General features: G+C 36.9%; 2 protein-coding genes across 8 annotated transcripts in view; one reads left to right on the top strand and one right to left on the bottom strand.

The window, feature by feature from the left end:
- The first annotated feature begins 6,171 nt into the window (after positions 1-6,171).
- lpar2a (lysophosphatidic acid receptor 2a) lies at positions 6,172-12,345 on the top strand. Its single transcript, XM_061711488.1, has 4 exons — positions 6,172-6,248; positions 8,546-9,298; positions 10,399-10,661; positions 11,016-12,345. The coding sequence occupies exons 2-4, from the start codon at positions 8,548-8,550 to the stop codon at positions 11,112-11,114; spliced, it is 1,113 nt and encodes a 370-aa protein (XP_061567472.1). The 5' UTR covers positions 6,172-6,248; positions 8,546-8,547; the 3' UTR covers positions 11,115-12,345.
- pbx4 (pre-B-cell leukemia transcription factor 4) overlaps positions 10,984-15,321 on the bottom strand; it is a 40,532-nt gene continuing 36,194 nt past the window's right edge. For all 7 annotated transcript variants that reach the window (XM_061711480.1, XM_061711481.1, XM_061711485.1 and 4 more), the window contains one exon: positions 10,984-14,396. In XM_061711480.1, coding sequence (XP_061567464.1) covers positions 14,307-14,396 — 90 coding nt within the window. In that variant the 3' untranslated portion in view covers positions 10,984-14,306. The remainder of the gene's footprint in view (positions 14,397-15,321) is intronic.

Below are 15,321 nucleotides of genomic sequence, written 5' to 3'. Positions count from 1 at the left end.
TTCTGTGTGTGTATTTTATTTTGTAAGTACTCTGATTCTGTTTCATCTTTCTTTTTCTTGGACTGTATGTGCTCTATTGAAATGATCACACTTTTGCTGCTGTGCTCACCTGCATGGTGTATACAATAATAATCTTTTTTGTGTCAGTATTATTTTTTTTCTTCATTAGTTGTACATCAATACTGTAAATACTTGGTCTGAGGAATATACCTGGTGTATGTATTTTATTGTATTGATAGTATAAATATTTTCTATCTCATAATTGGGTAATTAAACGTTTTCTGGGATGTTACTGTCCTCTACTGGCCACTAAGTGAACTGCATCGCAGATGAGGGGTTGTAGCTCAAATAAATTACTGCACTAATCGTCTACATACTGACGTGTTTTTGAGTAAAAACATTGAATTCAAAGTCGTTCGACCTAGAAAATTTGCTTAATATAATAGTTACAAAGTTTTTGGTATGAATTTCAAATAAAAACGTTTTAAGGCTGCTCGTACAAACTATGACTTCCATAAAGTTCAACTATGAGAAGCAGTCTGGTGCTCATATTTAATATTTATACCCAAGTGAAAAATCAAAAAAACTACTATGCTATTGTCTTTAATCAGTAATATTTAATTTATTCTTCTGCACGATAGTCAAATATGTACGAGAAATGCTCTCTACAATTGGTTACTGCCCTCTTGTGGTCACATCGAGTAACTACAACACTGATCAAAATATCCTAAATGGAAACTTACGGTGAGCACAATTAAACTACAAATCTTTTGCAGTCCTACATTATCCTTGCAGAATTGAAAAAAACATATCACAATAAATGCCTCTATTTAACTGTATATAGCTTATCGTATTAGAAAATCTTAAATGTGTTAACCTGTTTCAATTCACTATGGTTTCAATGCAAACGCTGTTGCAGTTCATCACTACGACCGCTGGAGGGCAGCATCCTACAGAATTAGAAGCGTCTGCGCTTCGATGTGTTTGAACCATGGATGTATTATATAACTTTGAACAGTCAGCAACAGTCAGCAACGTTGTCAGATTACAGGACTGTCTCAGAAAATTAGAATATTGTGATAAAGTTCTTTATTTTCTGTAATGCAATTTAAAAAACAATGTCATACATTCTGGATTCATTACAAATCAACTGAAATATTGCAAGCCTTTTATTATTTTAATATTGCTGATTAGGGTTTACAATTACAGTTTAAGATTAAGATTCCCAGAATATTCAAATTTTTTGAGATAGGATATTTGAGTTTTCTTAAACTGTAAGCCATGATCAGCAATATTAAATTAATAAAAGGCTTGCAATATTTCAGCTGATTTGTAATGAATCCAGAATGTATGACATTTTTGTTTTTGTAATTGCATTACAGAAAATCACAATATTCTAATTTTCTGAGACAGTCCTGTATAATTATAAGCTTATTGTTCCCATGGACAATATAAACGTCACTACCTCCATCGTCCATTCATTCAGTTCAATTCAAAAACACGTTATTAATCCCTAAAGGGAAATTAACTATTGCAATAGTCATACATTCAGTTTAATCAGAAGGCATTTATTTTCCATATCATTCAAGACTTGATCTCAATTCTAGTAACGCATGGCAAATTAAGATTCATCCATCCACAATCAGGCCTTGATAGATAGTAATGAAAAGTGAAACAAGAAATGAGAGTGAGTTCAGAAGAAAGTAATTTCTGTTAATAAACTAGAAAGCACAGCGCTGCCGAACCATCTCATGTTGTCTGTGTAACAATAGCTGAGGATTGATATTATGCTTTTTTAAGGCAGAATGAGCAGTTTCTAAACACAAACTACCGGGTTCCTTTCAAGTCAGAAATATTGACAACATGAGCTCAAATTCACCTCTGATTATGTAATCTTTTACCAGAGCTATAACAGCCGTTGAAGACATCTGTCTGTTTAAAAAACTTTATTGTCCAAATGTGAACACAAATTACAACTCGGAACGCATTATTCCACAAACAAAAAACTGCAAAACTTCACATCACATCTTGGGAATGATGCGCACCCAGAGGCTCTACTGCTGCAAGAAACAAAAAAGGCTTGCGTTAGTAAAACTTTGAGGCAACATTTACCAGGATTGGCAGCTGGCAAAATGCACAACAGTATTATGTCTACAACTGTTTGAACAAACACATGTATTTATAGATAAGTAAAAGTTAACAGTAACTAAACCACGTCCTTCTCCTAGGGATGACCACGGTACCTTTTAGTTTGAAAACAATTACAATTACTGGGTGGTATCATAACTAAAAGCTGAACAACAGTGTTGCATTTTGCTTAACAAATTATAAACAAAAAAGGTTTTATTTATTTACTCAAAGAGAGAGGCAGTAAAAATAGAGGTTTATGGTTTCAGGCAAGCTGTAGAAAGGATGAAAATGGGAAACTGTTGGAGCCCACCTGAAATTATGTATAAATTAGAGGTCAACCATTGATCAAATAAGTCAAATAAGTAATCAGTTCTGATGTTAAAAGTCACAGTGGTCCAATGTGACGTTTTACTGAAAAGACAATGTTTTCATCACTAATTACAAATGTCGGGATATAAAACCTCTGAGCACTTCCTGACCTGTTGAGGGACTACGGATAAAAAATAGCTCTTTTTTGTTCTTTTTTTTGGTAGATTGTTTCTTTGTTGTAACAATGCTTTTTGGCAATAAATCTTATACCATTGGAAAGCCTGTTTATTTTTCTTTTAAAAAGGTGCCAGTAGCGTGAAGAAGAAACAAACATAGCCACAGCAGCCTGGCACCTCCTCCTCATGCCGGTCTCACTGCTGTGGATGAGGACATTGCACAAGAACGCACTCACCTTGGCCTTTTGGTTCTGTACCGGTATGTACAGTTTAAACTCTTCTGGGAGCTCATTCTCAGAATAGAGTCTGTCTGAGAAGTACACCCTCCTTATACGACAACATGCATGAATCTGAGGGCAAAACAGACAAAACTTTAGCAAAATAAATCAGTTCCATGGATATTGAGGTCATAGTGACACAGATGCTCATCTGACTATTAACCTGTACACGAAGAGTCTCAGTGTAATTGGTCCCGTAGGCAAATTTGGTGAAGTCTGACAGGTTGAACTGAATCTGGTTCCAGCCATCATGGTACAGTTGAAAGGGTTCACCCGTGTTGTACTCTGATAGGTACTTAATTGTCCAAATTATATATAATATATATATATATATATATATATATATATATATATATATATATATATATATATATATATATATATATATATATATATAATATATATAAATAAATATATATATATATTATATATAATATATATAAATAAATATATATATATATATATATATATATATATATATATATATATATATATATATATATATATATATATATACATACATACCTACCTACATATTTAAATATCTACACATCTATGTCTATGGGGAACACAGAGTCCATGCTTGAGCAGTCTGGAAGGAAGAAGAGGCACATTTAACTATTATTAGAGTTATATTTCAAACAAGTTAATTTTGTAGTCTGAGGAAAAGTGTCCACCACACCCGCCGTTTTGGCAGATTTGAAATCCAAAAGCAGTACGTTATTGTTGTGCAGTCAGCTGCTAACTCTACTGCCATTGCTGTTTCAGGGAAGCAGAGACACCATGATGAATGATAGTAAGCAATGTACATGTAAATCCATCCTGTCCATACACTTCTGCACTTCCTGTTATACTATGTTACAGAAAACATAAACTTTTCCTTTAATTTCTTGTTTACATAAGCATGTATTAAGCCTGTCTTAACAAGGTTCCTATCAGGTATTTATCACAGAAAAAGATGGATTAAATGAGCTGGCAGTTTTATAAATAACAAAATCCACAATAAATTAATGAATACATGCACCCAAAAGTCAAAAGTGAATTAGTGGTGCATTTTAAAGATCTCATATTTGTCATTTGAATGCATTTTATTTAAAATTTTTACTTTCTTGTATTTTTAACACATACTAAAGTAATTAATTGACTGAAAGTTTCCCAGCCTCCTCCACCCGACAAAAACTACACAAACTTTTTTACGATAATATAAATCAAGGGGCACAATATTCATCTATAGCCTACTAAGTACACATGGACGGTCTATCTCCATTTGTTCATTAATTGTTTACGCCAAAACGTGCGGTAAAACAATGTTTTTTGTGACATATTTATAATTTGTCTTTTAGAATCGTGTGTTTGCTGCCCTCTTGTGGTCAAACTGAAGAAGCACAGTATATTTTAGTACAGGTGTCGTGCCAAAAAGTGATTGCCTGCCAGAATCTGATTTCTCCCTGAAAATGGGTCTTTTTACCTGCCAAAAATTGATTGAAGGCCAAATACAGTTAATGAAAGGTTGTTTCTACCTAAATATGATTTGATCTCATTATTGAGCTTCATAATATAAACACTAGAGCTCACAGGATTGCTTTTAACTCTTTTAAAGGACCATTACAACACAAAATAGGCATTTTCCCCTGCCAAAAATTGATTGAAGGCTAAATACAGTTAATGGCCTTTAAAGGCAATCACTTTTTGGCACAACACCTGTAGTCAAGTCAGTAAAGGTTAAAAACATGAAAATATGGATAAATAACTACATTTCTTCTAATCGTTTAGTACGAGTAATGCCTAGTAAACAGAGATATTAATGGAAAATTGTTTAAAAAGTATGAGAATTAAGGGACAATCCAACCAAATAATTTTAACTGGAAATGTTATGAACGTACTAAAAACCACGACTATAACAAGAACGTAACATAGGAATTCACACAATCATCTAAAATAATTTTGATCAAAACGAATCTATGAATAATGGCAATATCTTGCCACTATATACTATGATGTTCACAACTGCTGGGTTTCCGGGTAACATAAGATAAGGCGTTAGTCTAAATATGATTAATGATACTCCAAGTTGGCGAGACATCATATCAGTGAAGGCCTTTGAGCCCTTAAACATGCATAGGGAGTAAACAACAATGCAGGATGACTGATTGTTGCACATTTTGCTGTAGTGATACAGTTATCAGTCTTAGCCACAGGTGGCAGTGAAGACTCACTATTCCAAAAGTATAGGCTACTCAATTAAATAAATAAATAATCTAATAATATCTAGCCTACTTCTGCATTATATTGTTTTTGCAATAATAACTTTGTGGAAAGGTCTGGATGATGAAATAAAACGAAGTACTAACTTTATACAGTAGTTCTTGACAAGTATAAAAATGGGGACCTCTAATTTGCCTTCAATATGTATTTCTTTGATTGTTATTTTGTTCCTTGTGGGATGGATCATATACGATACAAATATAATTGCCTGCATTCATGGCAGGTCATGGATCATCTTAGAGGTGACTGGGATTTTTGAATTTAGGATATTGTAGGAGACTGGTTTAATTATGCCTTGATCTTGTTTATTGGTTGTTTGTGTTTTATTTTTATTTTTTTATTTTGTCTTTTCTTTTCTTTTAATTTTTACATTTTTATATGGCATATGATATGATATTGTAAGGAAGGGGCAGGACTAAATAAGCGTTCTGCTTCCTCCTGTTCCCTCTCGAACATATTGTTTTGCTGTAGTGTTTTATTTTTGGATGAGACTGTTAAATTGTTTTGCTGTTTTTCATATTTTGATGCTTTTAATTTGATGGGTTTTGTTGCGTTCGAGACAAAGCCAACAATAAATTAAAAAAAAACAATAAATATATATATATTATGATTTAATAAATAAAACAGTGTAATTTATTTATGACATGTTTGCATTGACATCTTTGATTTCCATACAAACTTGTGTAAAGAAATATTTTGATGCTTTTAATTTGATGGGTTTTGTTATGTTCGAGACAAAGCCAACAATAATAAAAAAAGAAAAAGAAAATAAATATTGTTTGCTTTGATGCGTTGCTGTAATAAATATAAACATTATCTCCCGAATTTTCTAATTTACACGTTTAAATCATAATTTTACGCTGCCAGCTTCATTTGATAGTTCAAAGGTGTTGGGAATTGTGACTTCCGAGGGAAACTCTCGCCCGTGAGGCGCAAACTTTCAGAGTCACAGACCGAGTGTTGGTTTTGTCCGATTGTTCGGGCGGTACCTGAACGCAGCCTCCTACCTGTCGTTCAGGTGCAGCTGATCCGAGTGAAGCTGATTCAGAGCGGCGTCGACAACACACCGGGCGGCCACATGCTCCGAAAAGTAAGACTTTCTGTTTTTGCCGATGACAACTTGAAAAGTTTTTTTTTTAATTAAGGACGAGTCTAGACGGAGGAAACTCTAAAGTTTGTCTCATGCCAGCGCTCTTTTGGTCATGAGTCAAATATCAGTGACATAAACTTGATTACAGGAAGAGAAAACGTTTGAGAAAAATGTCTGTTGCCCTGTTTTTAACGATTGTGTGGAGGACTCCACAGGTAAACCGTTAAAATCAGATGAAAAGACGCATTCACTGCGCTAAGGTGCGACAGTTTCATTTTCAGTGTTATGGTTGTGCGTTACAGCAACGCAGAGCCTACGCCGTAGGGGCGCGGCGACGCACAGCGTACGGTGCGCGTTGACGCGTACCATACGCCGTCGATTTAACGCGGAACCATAAATCAGGCTTAACGTTGATACCTCTGTTGGGTGTCAATTAGAGTTGGGCTTGGTACATCGAACAGTCATGTGGACAGTTGTAAAATTGGGCGTATACTTCTTTTAATAGTTATTCTAAGGAACAGGTCTGCCGTCCACTGGAGGCTGCTGTCATGTCAGTGGCTCTCAGTGGCGTCAATTCAGTCAAAGCTATGGTATGGCAAGGTTACGAGTCACAGAACTTAACTAGAGTATCAATCAACACGTCCAGCAAATACTCATCACAGAAGTTTATGTAGCTGATCTGTGTGGTCAAGAAAATGTTTTCAAATGCAGTCTCGCTCACTGCAAAAACTCAAAATCTTACCAGGAATATTTGTCTTATTTCTAGTTAAAATGTCTCATTTTTAGTCAAAAGTCTCATTACACTTAAAACAAGAGTCATCACCAGAAAAATAACTTGTTATTTGACCATTTTCACCTGTTTCAAGTAAATTTTCACTTGAAATAAGTAGAAAAATCTGCCAGTGGGACAAGATTTATCTTCTCATTACAAGCAAAACAATCTTGTTCCACTGGCAGATTTTTCCACTTATTTTATATGAAAATGTACTTGTAACAGGTGAAAATAGTTGTTTTTGAATCTTGTCTTAAATGTAATGAGATTTCTTTTGACAAAAAATTAGACATTTTAACTAGAAATGAGACAAATATTCTTGTTAAGATTTTGAGTTTTTGCAGTGTATAATAACTAGTGAAATCGATCATGTTGTTCTGATTTGCATTTGTAGTTATTCTATATGTATTAAGTAATAGAATAATCAATACAAATAGACACAGTAATTCCATAAATGTATTTAAAAAACAAACATTTACATTTTCCCTTGAAGCCAACGTGTGGCTGCTGCCATACCTTGCCATACCCAATTGACGCCCCTGGTGGCTCTGTCGACTTTTGAGGGAATTTTATTACAAAAAAAGTGAGAGGCTGCTGAAAAGTTGAAGGTTCTCCAGGTGGACAAAAGTCACAGTACCAGCTGTTACTTTTGGTGGTGGAAGTATCATGGTCCGAGGCTGTTTTACCGTTTGTAAATAAGGAGAAACATACACAAAAAATACCTCTTAATTCAGTACAGAGTTACGTTATCAGATAGTTGTTTAACTTTAAATTGTTATTGGGGACAGAAATTACACACACACTAGGGGTGTAACAATATATCGTGCCACAAAATTTTGTGATACAAAAACGTCACAATACGTTTCGTGGAGGTGACAAAGTGTATCGCGATACTGGAATATTAATATTAATCTATTGTGTTGACTAGTAACGCGCATCCGAAAAAAGAAAAAAGTCAAATCATACATGAGAGAAACTATTCAGTTTGTGGCTAAATATTTTTACTTGTATGAAACTGAAGATGCATAATGCAAACCTGTCATTTACTTTTAGTTCAGTTTGTTGAAAATGGTTGGCCTTGCTTTCTCTTTAAAACAAACCGTTATGAAGCATTACAAACTGTACAATACAGCAAATGCACAGAATTGTTTTGTATTTTGTGTCTTTCAAATAAAAGACCATTTATTCCAGTCATATGTTCCTCATGCAAGGTTGTTAAAAAAAAACCCTGCTATAATATCGTATCTTATCGTGACCTCAATATCGTGTATCGTATCGTGAGATTAGTGTATCGTTACACCCCTAACACACACTAAAAAAATGGGATTTGTATTATGTCAAGCCTTCAAACATCAAAGATGTGTTGTTCGGTCTCCACACAGCCAGTAGACTACAATCACAATTTGCTTCAAAAAGAAATCTCAAATATTTGATCATGAATATACATAAAAACACATACAAATACCTGAAACCCTAGTTTTCTTTTGTGACCTATGACCATTGTTTTTATTTTTTTTGTCCACAGATATGGGTGACGTGATTGATGTGAGAAATTCTTGCTATTACAATGAAAATGTTGTCTTCTTTTATGACAACGTGAAGAAGAACATCAGCAAAGAATGGACTGCGCGGGACGGGTGCGTTATTGGACTGGGCTTGACGGTATGCGTGATTGTAGTCCTGGCCAACCTGCTGGTGATGGTAGCCATCTTCATGAACCGCCGTTTCCACTTCCCCATCTACTATCTCCTGGGCAACATGGCTGCGGCAGATCTGTTTGCAGGCGTCGCCTACGCTAACCTCATGTTGAACACGGGCCCCTGGACCAGAATGCTCACGAAGAAGCAGTGGTACATCCGAGGGGCTTTGGTCGACATGAGTCTGACTGCTTCTGTTGCCAACCTGCTGGCCGTGGCGGTGGAGCGCCACCAGACCATCATCACCATGCAGCTGCACAGCAACATGTCCAAACGCCGCGTGGTGCTGCTGATCATCTGCATCTGGGCCACGGCCATCATCATGGGTCTGGTCCCCTCGGTGTTTTGGAACTGTGAATGTGATCTGGAGGACTGCTCCACCGTCGCTCCCCTCTACAGCCGCCGCTTTCTCATTTTCTGGGCCGTTCTCAACCTTCTCACTTTCTTTATCATGGTGGCCATGTACGCCCGGATCTTCATCTATGTGAAATGCCAGAGCCGGTACACGTCTCAGCACACGTCAGAGATGCGACAAAACCAGACAATTGTAAATCTGATGAAAACCATCTCCATGGTTCTGGGTAAGAAGAAGCACTTGTACTTTTGTGGCACCGGCACGTCTAATACTGAAGTACTTTCTGTCAAAATGGCTAATATAGCATGGGCTTCTTGTTGCAAGTACATAAAGAGCCTCTCTTTTCAAACCCGTTTTGCAACTTCTTGTTTGTCAGATCTTATCTGATTATCAGGGATTTAAGCTGCACGTCTGTTGAGAACTTTGCAGTCTTTGACAGCAAAAAAAAAGTCTCCCGTCATCAAAACTCACATTCCTCAAAATGAATTGAATGTTATGAATAGAGGTGTCAAAAGTATTCACATTCATTACTCAGGTAGAAGTATAGATACTAGAGTTTAAAAATACTGTAGAAGTTGAAGTATCAACTCAAGTTTTTTACTTAAGCAAAAGTATTAAAGTACTGGTTTCAAAACTACTTAAAGTATAAAAGTAAAAGGAATGTTATGGGGAAAAAGCCATTAGGGACAAAAGCCATTGAAAATGAATGCATCTTAGTATAATGCAAATATATTAAAGAACCATATATGTGTACTATTGAGCATTAACATGTGTTTCAGAGAGCAGGAGATATGATGATTAGTTGGCTATAAGTATTGTAATGGTGCAAAAAGTCAAACTTCAGAGGCATGTTATCTTTTATCCTAACCTTTATTGGAATGTACATCCAAGTTTAGTTGCAGGAATCTGAGGGAACGGATGTAAGAACAAAACTGGACAAGAACATCTGAAACAACCACAACCAAATTCACTCTATCCGGATGGAGCAATTTAACTGGATAGTTTGTTTTTAAAGGCCAAAATGAAATAGAGTAACGAGGTTGTTTTTAAAATGTAAGAAGTAAAAAGTACAGATAATTGCGTGAAAATGTAAGGAGTAAAAGTAAAATGTCGTCTGAAAAATAATTACTCCAGTGAAGTATAGATAACCAAAATTTCTACTTAAGTAAGGTAACGAAGTATTTGTACTTCGTTACTTGACACCTCTGATAGCAGTTAAATGTTGACAACGATGCAGTAGAAGTTCAAATGTAACCATAACTTGTGTCATTTGCATCATAGCTTTGGTGGAAGTTCATAAGTTGTTATTGGCTTTTTTCCACATAGGTGCCTTTGTGATCTGCTGGACGCCCGGGCTCATGACGCTCTTGCTGGATGGATTACTGGGTGAAGCCAGCAATGCCAACACCTATGAGAAATTTTGTTTGGTGATAGCAGAGTGTAACTCGCTGGTAAATCCTATAATTTATTCTCTACGAGACGATGAGATGCGGAGCACGTTCAAGTGCATCTTGTGCTATCTGTGTCGAGGAAGTGCACATCAACAGAGCGGGACTTCACCTACTGAACTTGACTCTCCGCTCCAAGAGGTAACGCTTTGGTGCAGAAGGTTAACCAGGCTGTGCAGAATACAAAGACATAATTCATTATCTATTAAGTTTGAGAGGAAAGTGAAACGTTATTACTGCTCTTATATTTGTGGCTCCAGACACTTATAGTACGTAACTCACTCGGGTTTCACTTCCTACATGTGCCGACTTGCATTGAAACAGTTATAGCTTCTTTTTTTTCCCCCGTTAGAAAGAAACCAAGAGATTTTAACAACTATGCACTATTAAAATTCAACTGGGAGCCACATTTTGAAAGAGAAGTGGCTGGAGGGAAAGACTTCCTGAAAATAATTACTCCAACTCTTTTTTCTTTTCTTTTAATTTTGTCTGCAGCACACGCTTGGCTGTGTACAGAAGTTGGAAGATCATGCCTTATGGAAATCTCCAGACACCAACAGAAAAAATGACAGATGGACTGTGTCTGGGGTATAATGGGGGAGGGAAGAAAGAAGAAAAAAAAACTGTCATCTAAGAAAACGTGTACATTTCAGTTTTCTGCTTACATGTCTGTAAAGTTTGCTTTTTGTAACCAAAATAAAAAATCTGATTTCTATCAGCATTAGTGTTCACGTCCAAGGCAAATTATTATATTCGTCTTTGTGCAGCTAACAGATTCACGCTAATCCTTAGGTGGTGCAATCTCTTTTATTACATTTGAGACAAATTATAAAATGAAACACTACTAAAATCTGAAATCAAATACTGAAAAATCACACTAAATATTTTTTTTATTGATTTTTCTAATAAGAACACTACAATTTGTCATATTCTTCCTTTTTGTTTTACTCTTTCTAGAACAATTCTAAAGTTGAGGTATAAAAGGAGTTCATACAGACTCACAAGTCTGAAAACAGTTGGGTTATATACAAGAGAAATGGAAAGACAGAGGTAGAGAGGGGTAAATACAAGGGAAAGAAAGGGGGAATACAAATACTAATAAAAACAAAGAAATCAAAAATGTTTACAAAGCCATTTGGTGCTGTGAAACCATGTCACTTGCAGAATCCACATACTCAAAAGTAATTTGACTGTAAAAATCAAGTTACACTGACATTTAGGCAGATATGCTATTCTGATTTAAGTTGAATGTCAATAGTAATGAATAGTAAATGATCACAGAAATAGAGTGCAGGTTTGAGGAAAGAGCCAGGTTACCGTTACTGAGTAAAGTTTGAAATACTTCAAATTCACAGGAAATGCTCAGTCACTGTTTCCACAGCACCAAATGGTACATCCGTAAACACTACATTGCAACCTGGTTATGTAACAAAAAGACCTAAATAATTCAAACTGATTATTGTGAATCTGGCGAGATAAGGCCAACATAAAACCGGCATCTCAACCAAATAAGTTTATAAAAGGAAAAACAAGAAATAAAAATACTGAAACATTACACAAACTGTACAGTGACATCCATTACAACAGGTAGAAAAAGAGGGCGGGCATGATAATTTGGTGTGGCAATAACATTGTAAGATACAGTCGGATCAACTGCAATGAGTAACAAAATAATTAAACGTGGGATCTCACATATGACCAGATTTCAAGCTCAAGTTTTGCCCCGGAACATGGTTCAAAGAAGTCTTCAAGGAAAATGAAATCTTAATAAGGCTTACCTTACTATCAAAATGCTTTGTTACCCACATAACATTGAATGTATAAAATAGTTCCAAAGAATGAAAATCCCCATAAATGTTGCAGGTTTGTCTTACGAGTTTTAACTACACCCAGTGCTGCCTCTTTTTTTTTTTTTCTTTTTTTTTGGTAACAGAGGAGAGAGAAGCCCTTGCCCGATTGGCCATAAAACTAAAAAATATATATAATATTTCTGTTTAAACAGAAGGTATGACGTGAAAGGTAAAGGGGGGAGCATTCCTTTGATGCTCACAATCAAATTAGAGTCATGATGAGTTGTTAGAGTTGTGTTCGATCCACCCACCCACTTATGAAATCCCATAACAGAATGCCCAGAAATCAAAACTTGAGGCACAACACCACCACAAAAAGAGACATAGATACAAATATAATTACCTTCTCTCTTCAGACATAAGACAGCTGTGCACCAACTTTAGAGAGAGAGAGAGTAGTATTATTACATTGCTGAACTTTGTATTTTTGGTTTTGGTACAACAGTAGGTTGCAGTGTGTTGCCTCAGGCTCACAAGCTCAAATGTTCCAAGATGGGTAAGGAAATCCCACTTTATTCCCACCTTGTGTGTCATTGGCTGCTGGAAGCACCCAGTCTTTATAATGTTTACAAAGTTTACATGGGCACCCACAAGTTTAACTAAGACACCCCAAGAACACTGTGCACACTCCCACAGAGACACACGCCATAGCAATACATTATGCACTTTTTTTCGTTTTTGGTCTGACTGTAATAATTATATCCTTTATTTTTTTTTTTGTTTAATAAGAATTAAAAAAAAAAAAGAAAAAAGAATGAAGCAAAAAACTTGAAAGGTTAAATGAAAAACTATCACACCTAGAAGTCCTACATGCATGGAAGACAGTCACATTTCTAAATTCATGTCAGGCTTGTCCCAATAACACACTGATGCCCTCTAATCTTTCTACCCTTCTTTTCTTGTCATTTAGATGTTTTACTGAGCTCATTTTTGGTGGTGGCTGGTGCATTCTTGGTGAAACAGCATTAGAAATTAGCTACAATCAAACAAACTAGTGGACAGAAAGCAAGAAGTAAAGTCTACAAGCCAACTACCAACATCCTCTATTGGTTAGGAATAAAAAGGGCTATTAGTTACATCCACTAAACCAAAGATATTCTCTCTGCCCTTTTTTCATCATCAACCCTAGAACCGCTTGTCCCGGTAAGCGTCGAATGGCAGAAACCCATTACAAGGATGCTAACACATGTGCTTGGCACACCTTTTCATGTTAGCTCTCGATGAAAACAGCTGTAAAGTTATGAGGGGTGTTTGCATGCACTTTTCTTCATGTCTCCGTTATTCTGTTTGAAATCTGAACGGAGTAAAACATCAAGCTATAGAGGACGAGAAGATGCAACGGTGTCTTGTATTGATTTGGCAGAGGGTGATCTCAGAGGAACACTGGGGCAGCACTTTGGTACAAGCGAGGTGAGCAAAGCTCCCTGGTGATCCATATCCACAGTTTGGCTGTCAGATGCCAAGGCTTCAACCGACACAGTCAATCACAGAGTTTCCCCAAAGCAAAGAGTTCAGTGTAGAAGTCAACAGCACATTAACAGGCTGTTGGAGTACTGTATAAAGTTAACGTGCATGTACAAATGATGCAGAAACATCACGATCATCTACACAGCTGGTCAGTGGTTTTCAAAAAAAAAAAAAGAAGAAAAAGAAAAAAATTCTTGATAGTTAGCGAGGATGACGTTTTAGTAGTTGTGAGCTCCATTCCGCCTTTCATTCTGACTTACAAAGATTTTAGCATTGGAGTGGTGCTGAAGGGAAAACTCCTCCAAATGAATGTACAGCTGTCCTGTGTTCCAGCACAGCGTGTGTGTGTGAGATGCGTGTGCAGCCTTGTGTGGCTAGTTGACAAAGAAGAAGTGAAAAATAGGAACAGAAGATAGCTGTCTGAGCAGACCAACGAAGGAGAGAAGTGAAGGCAGGTAGAAGCTCCACATCAGTTGGAGGTGTCTGAGTGGACGCTGCCAGGAGGGCCGGGAGGGGACAGAACCGAGGGGGGGTTGGTGGTATCCTGCCAGCTGTTAGCCTGCAGACACAGAAGGGAGAGAGGATTTTATAAAGGTGCTTGCGTACAGATATCTTGTAATACTTTCATAAAAGATGTTTTACCAATTTTACCAAGCAAAGTCTAAAAACTTAGCAAAGACATTCCCTTTGCACACAAAATCACTGTTCCAGAAACAAAAGTGAGGCTCAACATCATCTGTATGAAGTGTGACATCACCCTTGATTAGGGATGGGAATCGAAAACCGGTTCTTGTTAAGAACCGGTTGCCAGTGTTTCAATTCCTTGGAATCGTTTGCCTTTTTCGCAAACGATTCCTTTATCAATTCCAGTGGTCGCGAATGACGTCACCAAGCACGTTGCGCAACGTGCGCATTCGCGCCCAGCAAGAAAACACGGGGACAAAGCGGCATAAACGCTCGAAAGTTAGGTTACATTTTACCAAAAAGGATGACAACAGGGCGACAATACTTGCAATGTGGACATTTCAACAAAGGGGGGAAACTGTTAGGACACGGCCGGCTGATGCGCTGGGAGCGCGGAGTCAGCCGGCGTGTGGTAAGGCTGATTTATGGTTCCGCGTTACACCAATGCAGAGCCTACGGCATAGGGTACGCGGCAACACGCACGTACGGCGACACGTAACCTACGCCGTAGGCTCTACGTCGATTTAACGCGGAACCATAAATCATGCTTTAGAAGAGCTGACACAGCTGCAGCTCGTCAGCTCATCTATGGAGAAGTTAAAGAGCAGTCACCGCTAGCTTCTCCTTTCATCAAGGCAGGAAGAGTATCAGGCCAGAATAGATGAATGTCACCAGCAGTGACTAAGTTTGTGGTGTTGAACATGTTACTGGACATTCTTGTGTAATTGCCACAAAATAATTTGTTGTATTTAGCTAATTTCTACAGAAGAATATTTATTTTATTATTATGTTATATTAAA

This window comes from Cololabis saira, chromosome 21 (genome assembly GCF_033807715.1).
Source record: "Cololabis saira isolate AMF1-May2022 chromosome 21, fColSai1.1, whole genome shotgun sequence".
Classification (NCBI taxonomy): domain Eukaryota; kingdom Metazoa; phylum Chordata; class Actinopteri; order Beloniformes; family Belonidae; genus Cololabis; species Cololabis saira.
Note: the sequence above shows the minus strand (reverse complement) of the source record. Positions and strands in the feature narration are given on the sequence as shown.

What these genes read in the sequence shown, in the direction of transcription:
- lpar2a (XM_061711488.1), top strand. Translation starts at nt 8,548, where the DNA reads ATGGGTGACGTGATTGATGTGAGAAATTCTTGCTATTACAATGAAAAT. An exon ending in AACCATCTCCATGGTTCTGG is followed by an intron (nt 9,299 to 10,398) that starts GTAAGAAGAAGC and finishes TTTTCCACATAG; the next exon opens with GTGCCTTTGTGATCTGCTGG. An exon ending in TTGACTCTCCGCTCCAAGAG is followed by an intron (nt 10,662 to 11,015) that starts GTAACGCTTTGG and finishes TTTTGTCTGCAG; the next exon opens with CACACGCTTGGCTGTGTACA.